We start from the raw sequence: 12,624 nt of genomic DNA, 5'->3' as shown, positions 1-12,624 counted from the left end.
ATGGTGCCCAGCACACAGTGGGTGCTCAATAATCAGAGCCGCTCTTGTTGATGTCACTCAGAATTATTGGTGTCTACCTTTTGGCCTGGCCCAGCAGCAGCTCAGTTGAGGAACTCAATCCCTGTTTACTTTTCTCTCACTGCAGGAGGATCCATTCAGTGTCCATCGTCCTGAAACTCTTTTCAACATCTCCAGGTTCCTGCTGCACAGCCTGCCCAAGGACACCCCCTTGGGCATCTCTAAAGTGTATCCTTTCTCTTACCCCTCCCCCGTCCCAGTTCTTGTCTAATGGCCCCAAGAAATTCCTTCCAGAGCACTTTCCTGGCAGAACCTTCCTCTCTCAGCAGCCCTCAGGGAAGAGACAGAACTCACCCTCCCGCTGCTGTTTGGCTGTAGAGGCTCAGCAGGGAGGCCCAGGGGCCCAGGCCAAGAGAAGATACGTTTTCAGGGCTCTCTGAGCTGAGCCCAGCAATAGGTCTCTGGCCAACACACTGTCCCAGTTCCTCCTAGAACCCACAGATGAAAATGTGACTGAAATGGAAGAAGCATCAGGCCTTCAGGCTTGGAACCTTGGGCACTTCCCCAGACTGGGAAGGAGGGAGTGTTTGTTTAGCCAAGGTATACATAGCACCTGCTATGTCCCCAAGCCCTGGGCCAGGCACCGGGTGACAAAGCTGCCATCAAAGAGGGAGGTCACAAGTTAGGGCCTGCTTTGGTGGATGTTTGCTGTGTCTGAGGGTGGAATGAGGCTGAGGTCAGGGCCACGGTCAGGGAAGTTTACCTGGAGGAGGTGATGTCCATCATGCAAGTTGAGGCAGCTAGGGAAGATGGCAAAGTGGATGTTCCAGGGGAGGACCCAGCATGTGGAGAGGCAAGCAAGGCATGTGGGAGGGTGGGAGGGGGCCCTGGGTGGGAGGGGCCGGAGAGGCAGCAGGACCCAAGGCCTGAGGGCATACCTTTGGGTTTTCCTCTCCTTCTGTAGACACTGAGGGCCACAGTGGTGCCATAAGCAGAGCAGGTGCCTGAAGGGCCTGTGCAGCCACGTACTGGATCATTGGATCCAGATTTTTAAAGTCTTGGATGTCATGAGACATAATTGTCCCTGTTCTTTTCTAAATCTCACTGTACTCTCAGCTCCTTCCCAGCCCTAGCACCACCTTCCCTCTGTAAGGAAAACGCACTCCACTGGAAAAGACGCAGAGCTCTTTGTTGTAAGAATTGGCCTTGCTAGAGGATTCCAGGCCCATTATTTATATTTCAGGGGAAACGACCCCAAATCAAGGGGTGCCTTCCTGGAGTCAGACCTCTGCTGCATGCATCTCCGTCTTTCCCCAAAGGAGCAGTCAGGGCTATGCCTGTGTGGGCTGAGCACCTGTACTCATCCTTTGCAGCAAGTTCTGTTTGAGTCAACAGCTTGATGGGACTCCTGCCCCGAGCCTTAATGGCTCCTGACAGTCCCTGACTTTGAGGAGTCATGCAGGAGACACAGAAGGAAACTCTCCACAAAACTGCTGAAGTGGACGGGGCTGCGCTGCAGAGGGCAGGAGCAGGAATACTGGGAGGAAGGTGGGAGGAAGGGCAGGAGGGCCTGGGAGCAGCCAACATCGGAGGTGACCTGAGAGGAGAGCACAAAGGCTCATCAGCCTCTGGCTGAGGAGCTCCAAGGGGGCCCCAGAGTACAGGTGAGGCTGCCGCTCAGAAAGTGCCCACCAGGCCCTCGGGGAAGGGCATGTAGGCAGAGTGGGGTACACCCAGGGGCCTCAGCAGGGCTGAGGGTGGCTCCCCAGGGAGTCTTGACCAGGCCTCACCTGGCAGGGCGAGAGCAGAGTGCCCTTCGTGCCAGGCGTCCTAGGAGGGCCTGGCTGGCAGGTTTGGTGAGGCAGAAACAGCCATTTTGGCCTAGTCAGGGTGCAAGATGAGCCATCAGCAGGCCCAGAGATGCTAAGCAAGGTTAAAGTATTAATGGAAACTATGCTGTTTTTATATCTGAAAAAATTCCTGGGCCTTGCCATCCGAGAAGTACACTCACCTCTCACAAGCGCACGGAGCCTTCCCACAATCCTTCCTCTGCCCTCCCGGCACCAGCACGAGCTGTGTTCCAGCCCGGGGCTCACTTCAAGGATAGGCAGTGCCAGCTCCTAGGCCTGGTGTTGCCCCTGCTGTCCTTAACCCTGTTCACGGCAGGAAAATACTCTTCACCTTGGCCAAGCAGAGCAAGGCCCTCGGTGCCTACAGGCTGGCCCGGCATGCCTATGACAAGCTGCGTGGCCTGTACATCCCTGCCAGATTCCAAAAGTCCATTGAGCTGGGTACCCTGACCATCCGCGCCAAGCCCTTCCATGACAGTGAGGTGAGGATGCAGCACCCTTGGGCAGACAGCTTCTCCTCTCCCCTGAGGCCATCTCATGCCTTCTTGCCTGGCCTGGGTTCCGTTTGAAGAGAGACAGCTGTAGCTCCCTCTAGGCTCTGTGCCCCCTGCTCAGGCCTGGCCATGCCAGCTCCCCTGTGCTTCCCTGTCCACCCCCTGTTCTCCCCGCAGTCCCCCCGGTGCCAGCTCACAGTCCCCAACCCCAGCCCCAGCCCTCAGCCCGGTCTCCCTTGCTCCTTGCCCTCCCTTAGGCAAGCCCCACACCTCTGTGCCCAGGTGGCTCTGCCTTTACCCCAGGCCTGGCTCTAGAGCTGACCCTCACTCTAGAAACCTCTGCCCTTTCTGGAACCAGGCTGTGTTTTTCCAGCAAATCTACCCCACACTCCCAGCGCACATTCCTTCAACCCAGCCAATTTCCTTCTTTCACACCTCCTCCCTCAAGCTCAGAGCAAGGACTTGCATCAAACAGACCTGGGTTCACATCCTGGCTCCACCCTCTCCTAGCTCTGTCTCCATCTTTCTGCGCCTCGGGTTCCCCCTTTCCCACAGGTAGTTGTGAAGCTAAATGAGCCAGCACAGGCCACGTGCTCCGCACAGTGCCTAGAGCATGGTAAATGGCTGGCTAATGGTGGCAGCGGCCACTGTCATTCCTGCCAGGGGAACAGTGCCGTTGAGCACTGCCTGTGCAGGTGTCTTGGGCACAGGGCCCCAAGTGACAGGGCTTGGGTGTTTCGGCAGGCCTTTTATCCTGCTTCCCCATGGCATGGAGCCCCTGGGCCCGGCGCCCCTTCCCTGCCTGCCCACCCAGGTGGCCTTTCTTCTTGCCGCCAGGCCCCAGGGGCCCGAAACCAGAGTCCAGGGGGAGGAGGACACGTGCCTGGCCCCTCGGGAGTCCGTGGCTGTTTTGTAGGAGCTGGTGCCCTTGTGCTACCGCTGCTCCACCAACAACCCGCTGCTCAACAACCTGGGCAACGTCTGCATCAACTGCCGCCAGCCCTTCATCTTCTCCGCCTCTTCCTACGGTGAGTCCCTGCATCCTGAGCATGTGGGCGGGACAGCCTGTGGACCACTACGCTCACTCCACTGCTCTCTGGCCTCAGGACGTTGGGCAATGGCCAAAGGCCTCTGAATGTCCCTGTTTATGAAATGAGGACACTCTGACACCCACCTGCCTGACACAAGGAGTCACTGTCGGTGTTCCCACAGATAGGACCCACTGCTGCCCAAAGCTGAAGCACCCACTCTGGGAACCTGGCACAGTGCTGTACATAACCAAATGCCCCAGGAAGAGAGTCTGATGGCTCTTCATTCGGACTGGGAGGCTGAGATAGGTAGCTCCTTTGATGTTGATAGAGGATCAGAAGTCCCTTCCCAGGAGCTGAGCAGAGGCCACACACACACACACGACTGCCCATGCACACACACACACACACACACACAGAGACGGCCCCTGCGCACACACACACACACACACACACACACAGAGACGGCCCCTGCACACACACAGACGGCTCCTGCACACACAGAGACTGCTCCTGCACATACACACAGACTGCCCCTGCACACACACACACAGACTGCCCCTGCACACACACACAGACTGCCCCTGCACACACACACACAGACTGCCCCTGCACACACACACACAGACTGCCCCTGCACACACACACACAGACTGCCCCTGCACACACACACACAGACTGCCCCTGCTGCCTCTTCTTGCTTTTGGTGAAGCTGCCAGTGGGTTGAGAAGGAACTCTGTGGTCACCCCACCTGCCTGGCGACAAGTCCCTTGCAAAGCCCTCAGCCCCCTCAGCCCTTTCTCTATGCCCTCCAGACGTGCTACACCTGGTTGAGTTCTACCTGGAGGAAGGGATCACTGATGAAGAAGCCATCTCCCTCATCGACCTGGAGGTGCCGAGACCCAAGCAGGACAACAGACAGCAAGAGATTGCAAACAGCAGTATCCATGCCCTTGGCCAGAGCCTGTATATGCAGCTGTGTGAGGGGTCTGGGGCCAGGCGGGATGCAGGAGAGCCCAGTCCCAGGGGATGGCAGGCCATGCTGAGCCTGGCTGTGTGTCCCCAGAGAGATTGGAGAGGCCCACATGGGACAGAGACAGGGACCAGAGATGGGCAGAGAGCTGGCCAGGACCTGAAGACCCAGAAGTGGCAAGTGGCACCTTGGTGTTCCCGTGTGGGTCTCCCACCCTCCCTTGCCCCTTAAAAGGCACTGGCTGTGCCTCTGTCTGTGCATAACTCCTACATAGCCAACATGGGACATGATGTTGGTGGTGGCCCCTAGCTCTTCCCCTCAGGTCACTTTTGCATGCAAGTGACAGAGTCCAAAACTGTCAGACAGGCCGAACAAGCGAAGGGTGTACAAGGAAGCCCTGAGCAGGAGAGGAAGCTCCCTGGCCCAGCGCTTAGTCTGGTCTGTCACAGGCTGGCTCTGCCTCTCTTGGCCGCACTGTCCTCTGGGGAGCTTCATTCTTTGGCAGCACCGCGGTGCCCCCATAACACAGAGATGTCAGGAGCAGTGCCAGCCCCATATCCCCTCAGCCTCATAGCCCCCAGAAACAGCCAGCTTTCCTCTCAGCCGTGGCAGTGAAAGCCCCGGGGCACAGCTCAGCCTGCCCCTTTGGCCAGGAGGATGCACCAGGGCAGTTGTCCAGGCCAGGCCACACTTGCAGGCTGGACATGGGAGGGTCTTCTGGCAGGGAACAGCACACGCATGGCCTGGGGCCTCGCTTCCTTGCACTGGCCGAGTCTGCAGGTCTGGGGGCTGTGAGCCTGCCTTTCCTGCGGCTCCCAGGTGCTGCCACCCCCAGGGGCCACACTAGGAGGAGGGAAGCTCAGAGAGCTGCTTGCTGAAGGAAACACGGACCCATCTATGCCACCCAGGCTCCCTCAGGTGCCACAGATGATACATGCTATGATGCTGGCAGGTGGGTGCTGTGCCCACTCCAACTTGACACCAGCAGTCTTCATGTCCTGGGCCTCTCTGCAGGACCCCTGCTGGCCTCTGTCACCAGCTCCACCACTGTGGGTGAGGGGCGGTTTCCGGGGACCTCCAGGTGAGTCTGACCCGCCCTGGAGTCAGTAGGGGCTCTCACCCCTGTCTGCTCCATCACAAGTGCCCACAGACCCCCAGCAGCCACAGAATGTTTCTCCAGGATCCCTGGGCCTATTCCCTCCGTGCCCATCCACAGCAGCTCACCGGGCCCTCATGTGCTTCCCACTGGCCCTGGGAGCCATGGTGTGTGTGGCCTGCCAGGGGAATGGGTGAGGGCAGCAGAGCCAGCAGAGTCCCTTCTCTCCGCCTTCTTGGCCTAAGCCCCCTCTGTTCCTCCACCTGGAAAACTGTTCCATTGGCCTGGCTGCTCTTGAGTCTTCACACAGGTGTAGGGTGGAGGCTAAGGTCTGTCTCCATCTCTGCTTCTGATTCCATCCTTGACTAGACCCCTCCAGGCTCCCAGATTCTGCGGCTAGTGGAGACCAAGGACTCCATGGGAGATGAGGACCCATTCACAGCTAAGCTGAGCTTTGAGGTGAGGGTGCCTCTCTGGGTGACCTGAAGGAGGGCATCCTCTATCCCTTCTCCTGTGCACATGGGGACCCTCAGCTAGCACAGTAGTGGAGGAGGATTGGCCAGAACTTCCAGATGTGGTGGCACGAGGGAGGGGCAGGACCCTTTCCTGTGGGGCATGGGAGCCATGGCTGCCCCCAAAGGACCATGGCCAGGGGCACAGGTCTGTGGACAGGGAGGCAGCTTCAGCTCTGGTGGGAGGAGCTTGTCACTGTTGGGGTCACCCGGGTTTAGGAAGCAGGTCCTCTCTCGCCACTGCCAAAGATTCCAGGATCATAATCCACACAGATGTGTCACTGTGGCTGAGTGAGGACACTGTGCCTCCTTCCCACCCACCCTGCAGCAAGGTGGCTCAGAATTCGTGCCAGTAGTGGTAAGCCGGCTAGTGCTGCGCTCCATGAGCCGCCGGGATGTCCTCGTCAAGCGCTGGCCCCCGCCCCTGAGATGGCAATACTTCCGCTCACTACTACCTGATGCCTCCATTACCATGTGCCCCTCCTGCTTCCAGGTAGGTGGCCCCCCCAGCAGCTCACGTGTGCTTCTCTTGGCCACTTTTCCCTTGCCCAAATGTCCCTCTGGGAGGTCTGGCCCCTTGGAGGAGGGGCACGTCCATGGCTCCAAGTAGGGACAGAGGCTTGGCTGTCCTCTGCCCCTACTTGCATTCCATGTGCTTCACCAGACCCTGCGCTGTCCACACCCTCCCCAGATCAGGAGGACCAGCAAGTGTGATGTGCTTTTGACCTTCACTCAGAAAACAAGGAACCCCACAGCCCCCTCCCATCTTCCCTTCCAGCCCTCAAACAAAGGTGCTGCAGGTCTGTGTCCGGCCCTGACCACTGCCGAGCCCCCTCCCCTTGAGAGGCAGTGTGTCCCGGCCCCAGGCGTAGGGCTGATAAGCACTAGGGCCTCAGCCTGGGCTTATGGCTGTCTTCCCTCAGATGTTCCACTCTGAGGACTATGAGTTGCTGGTGCTTCAGCATGGCTGCTGCCCCTACTGCCGCAGGTGCAAGGACGATCCTGGCCCATGACCAGCATCCTGGGGATGGCCTGCACCCTCTGCCCGCCTTGAGGTCTGCTGGGCTGTGAAGGAGAATAAAGAGTTAAACTGTCAGAATGTGTTTCTTGCCCAGATGAAGTTTGTGTTTTTTTGGGGGGGGGCCTTGTGTAACCACAGAATTCCTATTTATGGCATTTCATGCCTTGTAAATAGCACCAGGAGATGAGGAAGAGAATGTACATATATTTTCTAAGGAAAAAAATCTGTTACTTTCAGAACGGCTCCGAGTTGTTCGTGGCAGCCTGCTGGAGTCCGCCGATCTGTCAGACCGTTAGCATGTACATTTTGCCAACAGATTGCCTCAATAATAACAAAAGGGCTCCTTATTTTCATCACCGTCTACATTTTAGCAAATCTTCTTATTGTCTGCAACTTAATTTCCATATGCAAAAGTGCACCTGTTTCTAATTTGAAAGGAACATTACATTTGTGTGCTCTTAACATTTAATCAAAATGGCAATATGGAAAGGGGTAGGGGAGCAGGGATTTTTTTTGTTGTTTATTTATTTTGATTTAATGGGGATCCATCTTGACAAGAAAAAATACCTGGGTCCAAAGAAGATGGCAGGAGTTTTTTTAAAAAGCCTTCTGTTTGGTAGCCCAGTCAAGGCTCCTGTCCAGGCCGTGGAGCTGCCCTCTTCCGTCCACCTTCCCCAGCCCCACAGAGCAGCTCCAGCCCAGTGGAGACTCTTCCATTTGGAACAGCTCCTGAAGCAGGGGGCTTCCGTTTGAGATTCCATGCTGCCAAGGTCCCTTCCCTCAGGCATCACTGGTGTCCAGTCCAACAGCTTGAGGGCGTGGAAGGAACAGCACACAGAAGCTGAGGAGAACTCACATGTATTGGGGACGTTTTTGGCACCAGCCACATTCCATGCTGTCTCAAGCCTCTCAGCAGCCCTGTGAAGGAAGGGTTATGATTTCCAGTGGGGCTGGGAAGGGGGTTGCCAGGGCCCGGGGGTGCCTCCAGCCCTGGGAGGGGCGGCCCACAATTTGTCCAGCCCCGAGGCCCTGTCCCTATCACCCCCACTCCACCTGCCAGAGGTGGCAATGCAGCACTTCATGAAAAGCCCAAGAGCAGCCGGACACAGGCAGGAGAAAGGGTATGGGCTGCCATGCCATGCTGAAACGCACCCTCCCCTTGTGCTGCAGTATTGATTCCTTACAACCCGCCTGTGCAGGGGGCAGGGCAGGGCAAGTGTGCCCATTGCAGGGACGCAGACACTGAGGCCCCAAGGAGAGTGGCTACAGAGGCCCCCAGTGGGAAGTGTCAGAGATAGAGCCCCATCCCAGAGCCCCTGCCCCGCCCTAGACCGCCCCTCCTCCCTGCCTCCCTCCGCATCTCTCTGGAGATGATGGAGGAAAAGAAAGGAAGGGAGCCAGACAGTTGTGCCAACAGAACTCCTCCATCGAGTGTCTAATTACTTACCATCATGCATGCGTTCTCCCACTAAACATTTATTAGTGTGTTAGGATTTCCATTAGCGCATGACTTGAACTGAAATCATTTGCATATGGCTGGGAAAAAGAGGCGAGGGAGAAAACAGCTCCAGCTACCCAGCAGTCAATCACAGTGACAGATCAGATGGTCCCTGGCTGGAGGCAGGGGAGGGTTCCAGCCGAGACTCTAGCATGCATCCCCTCAGCCGAAGAACACAAAAATGAGTGTGCTCTGCTGGGTTCTGCTGCCCCGGGAAGCTCAGCTCCAGAGGCCTGAGTGGGACCCCTATTCAGTCAGATGCACTTTCCGTGCATCATCCAAGGCTGCCTATTACGCAGGTGATGACACTGAGCCTCAGTCATGTTATTTTTCATTCAGCAAATATGCATTAAGCCAAGGCATATTTGGTTGCACCTGAGTGCAACCTTTGTGCATAAGCCCTGTGTCTGGCTGCTTTTCTCTCTCAACCTGATCTGGGTCTGAACCAAGTCCAGTCTTTTCTCCAAGGCTGTTTCCCCATCTGCACAAAAGGGCCCCCTCCAGCTCTGACTCCAAGGTTCCAGCCTCAGTCTGCGTCTGTTAACAGCGCTGATGATCCTGTTGACCTCTCAAGTGCCTGTGACAAGAAAGGCACCACAGGGACCTGGCGATGCCCATTGAACTAAGAGGACACTGAGGCCAGACAGGAGCGGCTGCTGGCGGCTGCACAGTGGAGCAGTGATTCTGGCCTGTAGCGTGTAGTCCCAACTACTCGGGAGGCTGAGGTGGAAGGATTAATTGAGCCAAGGACAGGAATTCAAGGCTGCAGTAAGCTGTGATTGCACCACTGCACTCCAGCCTGGGCAACAGAGCAACATTCATCTCTAAACATTTAAAAATTGTTTTAAGAAGACAAATGAAATCATCGTTGATGGTAATGACTGTAAAAACTGAACATGGCTGGGTGTGGTCACTCACACCTGTAATCTCAGCACTTTGGGAGGCCAAGGCAAGAGGATCGCTTGAGCCGGGAGTTAGAGAGCAGCTCAGACAATATAGGGAGACCCCATCTGGCTGGGACTGGTCCCGATCTCTCATCTCCAAGTGCTCAACATTGTGCCCATGTTCTTGGAATGAGGAAGGAAGGGAGAGGTGGACTGGGCAGCCTCAGGTGGACCTGACTGTAGGCGCACCTCAGGCAGCTGGAGGTCCCCAGGCCTTGCTTTCCCCTCTTTCTCCAGCAAGGCTGTGAGGCCAGGAGACCCTGGTGGCTATCGCACAGGTGGGCAGAGGCCCCTCCTCCAAGGTTGCTCTGTCTCTTCTCTGGCTCGGAGTCTGTGTGCCCACAGCAGAGGCCACCACTGGGCAGGGTGCTTACCCTGGGCCTCCCTGATTCTTCCCCTACAGATCTAGAACACTGGCCTAGTATGGAGATCTCATCATGGCCCTCCCTGCTTGCCACCTGCAGCAGCTGCCCATGCCATTCAGCCAACACCCAGACCCCTAGGCCTGCCCTCTGTCCCCACCACGCCACCCTGGGGGGCCCAGCACCTCCACGCCCAGCTGGCCCTCCCTGTCTGCCCTGCTTGGGAGACTCTTTTGAGGCTCTTTTGACCCTCCTGGTCCACCTCTTGCTCCTCTGGGCTCCCATAGTACTGGGACTCGGAGAAAACTCTCATCTCTCATGCTTAGTTTCCCATCAGTGCCCCCTGAGACTGGGAGCCCCTTGAAAGCAGGAACTGTTTGGGATCTGCCTCAGTGTCCCCAGGGCCTGGTGCATGTAAGGAGTCTGGCAAATGCTAGAGTAGAAAAAAGAAAGAGGAAGGAGGGAATGAGAGCTGGTCTTTCCCCCTCCCTTATTCCCTCTTGATGCTCTCAGTGCCGTTGAAGGCCTCACGTAGCCTTGGTGATGCAGCCAGGTGGGGCTGAGCCATGTAGGGGACCAGGAGAAAGAAAGCCAAGGAAGAGGAGGAGGAGGAGGCGGAGGAGGAGGAGGAGGAGGAGGAGGAGGAGAAGGATGCTGACCTAGCAGCTCCTCTCACAGCAGCTCCTCTCTTGCAGAGGCTGAAGAGCGAGTTGTGCCCTGCAAGCTAAGCCCCTAATCCTCTGAGGCAGAGGCAAAGCTGGGTTCCTGAGAGCTGGGACTCGGGTGCCCCAAGATGGCTGCATCCAGACATCTTGGTTCAGGAAGCCCTACACACACTAGCTTGGCCAACACCCACACCATGGGTTTCTCTGGACTGCCCGACACAAAGTGTGGGTGCTGGCCAGGCCTGTGTTCAAATCCCAGCTCTGCAGAGGAACTTTGACCCTGCGTGCCCCAGATTCCTCAGTGGTCAGTGGGGAGTTAGACCCTCCTCACAGGGGGCAGGAGGAGTTGTTCATTCATTCAACAAATGTTTATTGAACACCTCCTGTTGGTTGTGAGCTCAGAGGCAACGATGAACAGGCCAGGCTGGTCCTGCATTCTAGAAAGAGATGGGAAGTCAGTCAATAAGAAGACAAATGAGGCCGGGTGTGGTGGCATGCCTGTAGACCCAGTTACTCGGAAGGCTGAGGAGGATCACTTGAGCCTAGGACAGGAATTCAAGGCTGCAGTAAGCTATGATTGCACCACTGCACTCCAGCCTGGGCAACAGAGCAAGACTCATCTCTAAAAAACATTTAAAAATTGCTTTAAGAAGATGAATGAGATAGTTGCTGATGGTGATGACTGTTTAAAAACTGAACATGGCTGGGTGTGGTCACTCACACCTGTAATCTCAGCACTTTGGGAGGCTGAGATTACAGCCTCCCAAGTGGCTCCCAAGGCAGAAGGATCACTTGAGCCTGGGAATTAGAGACCAGCTTGGACAATATAGGGAGATCCCATCTCTACAAAAATGAAAATAAATTAGCCAGGCATGGTGGCACACACCAATGGTCCCAGCTACTCAGGGGTTGAGATGGTGGATCTCTGGAGCCCAGGAGGTTGAGGCTGCAGTGAGCCATGATCGTGCCACTGCACTCCAACCTGAGTGACAGAGCGATACCCTGTCTCAAAAAACAATAGGCCAAGTGTGGTGGCTCACGCCTGTAACCCCAGCACTTTGGGAGGCCGAGGCAGATGGATCACTTGAGATCAGGAGTTAGAGACCAGCCTGGCTAACCTGGCAAAATCCCGTCTACTAAAAATATAAAAATTAGCCAGGTGTGGCACCACGCACCTGTAGTCCTGGCTACTTCGGAGGCTAAGGCAGGAGAATTGCTTGAATCCAGGAGGAGGAGGTTGCAGTGAACCAAGATCGCACCATTGCACTCCAGCTTGGGTGACAGAGCAAGACCCTGTCTCAAAACAATGACTAAACCTGGTGGGGGTGCCTGGTGTGTAGGATGGTCAGGGGTGGTCGCCCCAAGGACATGAGTGTGAGCAGAGACCTGAAGGAGACTTAGGAAGAGATTAATACTGTCATCAACAAACATATTGATCACTTACAAGAACTCCCAATAATCCTATTAGGTAGGCACTATTATCATTCCCATTTTACAGAGTGGAGAACCGAAGCACACTCTCGGGAGGGCAGAGGAGCTGGCTGCACCCAGGCTGTGTAGCCTTAGTCCAGATGTAAGGGTGGATGGAAAAGAGCCTTGCCCAATGAGGGAGAACAGTGAAACTAAGGCTGTAGGGTCTAAAGATTCACGAACCAAGCTCTCATGGGGAAAGCAGGTGAGGTTTACTGTATAGGTGGATGTGCACGCGCCCCACACTGAGGTTTCCTTGTCCCAGCAAACTGAGGCCCAGAGTGGGGAAGGAAGCAGTACTACCGTGGTGACTCAAAGACCAGCTAGAATCCAGCCTCCTCTCCTAGAGGCTTCCGCTGCCCCGCCCCAGGCCTGTGTGACTCAGTCTAGGGCCTTTCCATTACCCCAGCTAAACCTTTCTTTAGTCATTTATACTATGGTGTGAATGGCTGGCTGGTCCTTCCTGAGAGCTGTCTTTGATGAGGGGAGGGAGGCATAGCCCGGTTTGGGAAGCTGATACCCATGGAGCCCAGTTGACTGTGTAGGTTATAATGCAGGCTGCCACTGATTTGTAACGGGACCTGATCTACTCTGCAGAGCTAGTCCTCAGTCTTTTCATCTGCAAAATGGATGTAGCAGAGATGGTCAGAGTAGGTGACTTCGAATGACCCTTCCAGCTCACTATGAGTCTGT

At 56.0% G+C, this 12,624-nt stretch overlaps 1 protein-coding gene across 40 annotated transcripts in view; it reads left to right on the top strand.

Annotated features, from left to right (window-relative positions):
- Positions 1-7,067, top strand: part of IFT122 (intraflagellar transport 122) — a 97,009-nt gene extending 89,942 nt beyond the window's left edge. For 33 of the 40 annotated variants that reach the window (XM_077993573.1, XM_028844500.2, XM_028844499.2 and 30 more), the window contains 7 exons: positions 146-246; positions 2,185-2,350; positions 3,279-3,390; positions 4,206-4,331; positions 5,839-5,918; positions 6,300-6,464; positions 6,895-7,067. In XM_077993573.1, coding sequence (XP_077849699.1) covers positions 146-246; positions 2,185-2,350; positions 3,279-3,390; positions 4,206-4,331; positions 5,839-5,918; positions 6,300-6,464; positions 6,895-6,984 — 840 coding nt within the window. In that variant the 3' untranslated portion in view covers positions 6,985-7,067. Of the gene's footprint in view, positions 1-145; positions 247-2,184; positions 2,351-3,106; positions 3,391-4,205; positions 4,332-5,838; positions 5,919-6,299; positions 6,490-6,867 lie in introns of all 40 variants that reach the window. The other 7 variants (XR_013414225.1, XR_013414224.1, XR_013414223.1 and 4 more) reach the window with 3 other exon arrangements.
- The last annotated feature ends 5,557 nt before the right edge of the window (positions 7,068-12,624 follow it).

The sequence above is a fragment of the Macaca mulatta genome, chromosome 2, assembly GCF_049350105.2.
Source record: "Macaca mulatta isolate MMU2019108-1 chromosome 2, T2T-MMU8v2.0, whole genome shotgun sequence".
Lineage (NCBI taxonomy): Eukaryota > Metazoa > Chordata > Mammalia > Primates > Cercopithecidae > Macaca > Macaca mulatta.
This window is presented reverse-complemented; position numbering and strand designations above follow the sequence as displayed.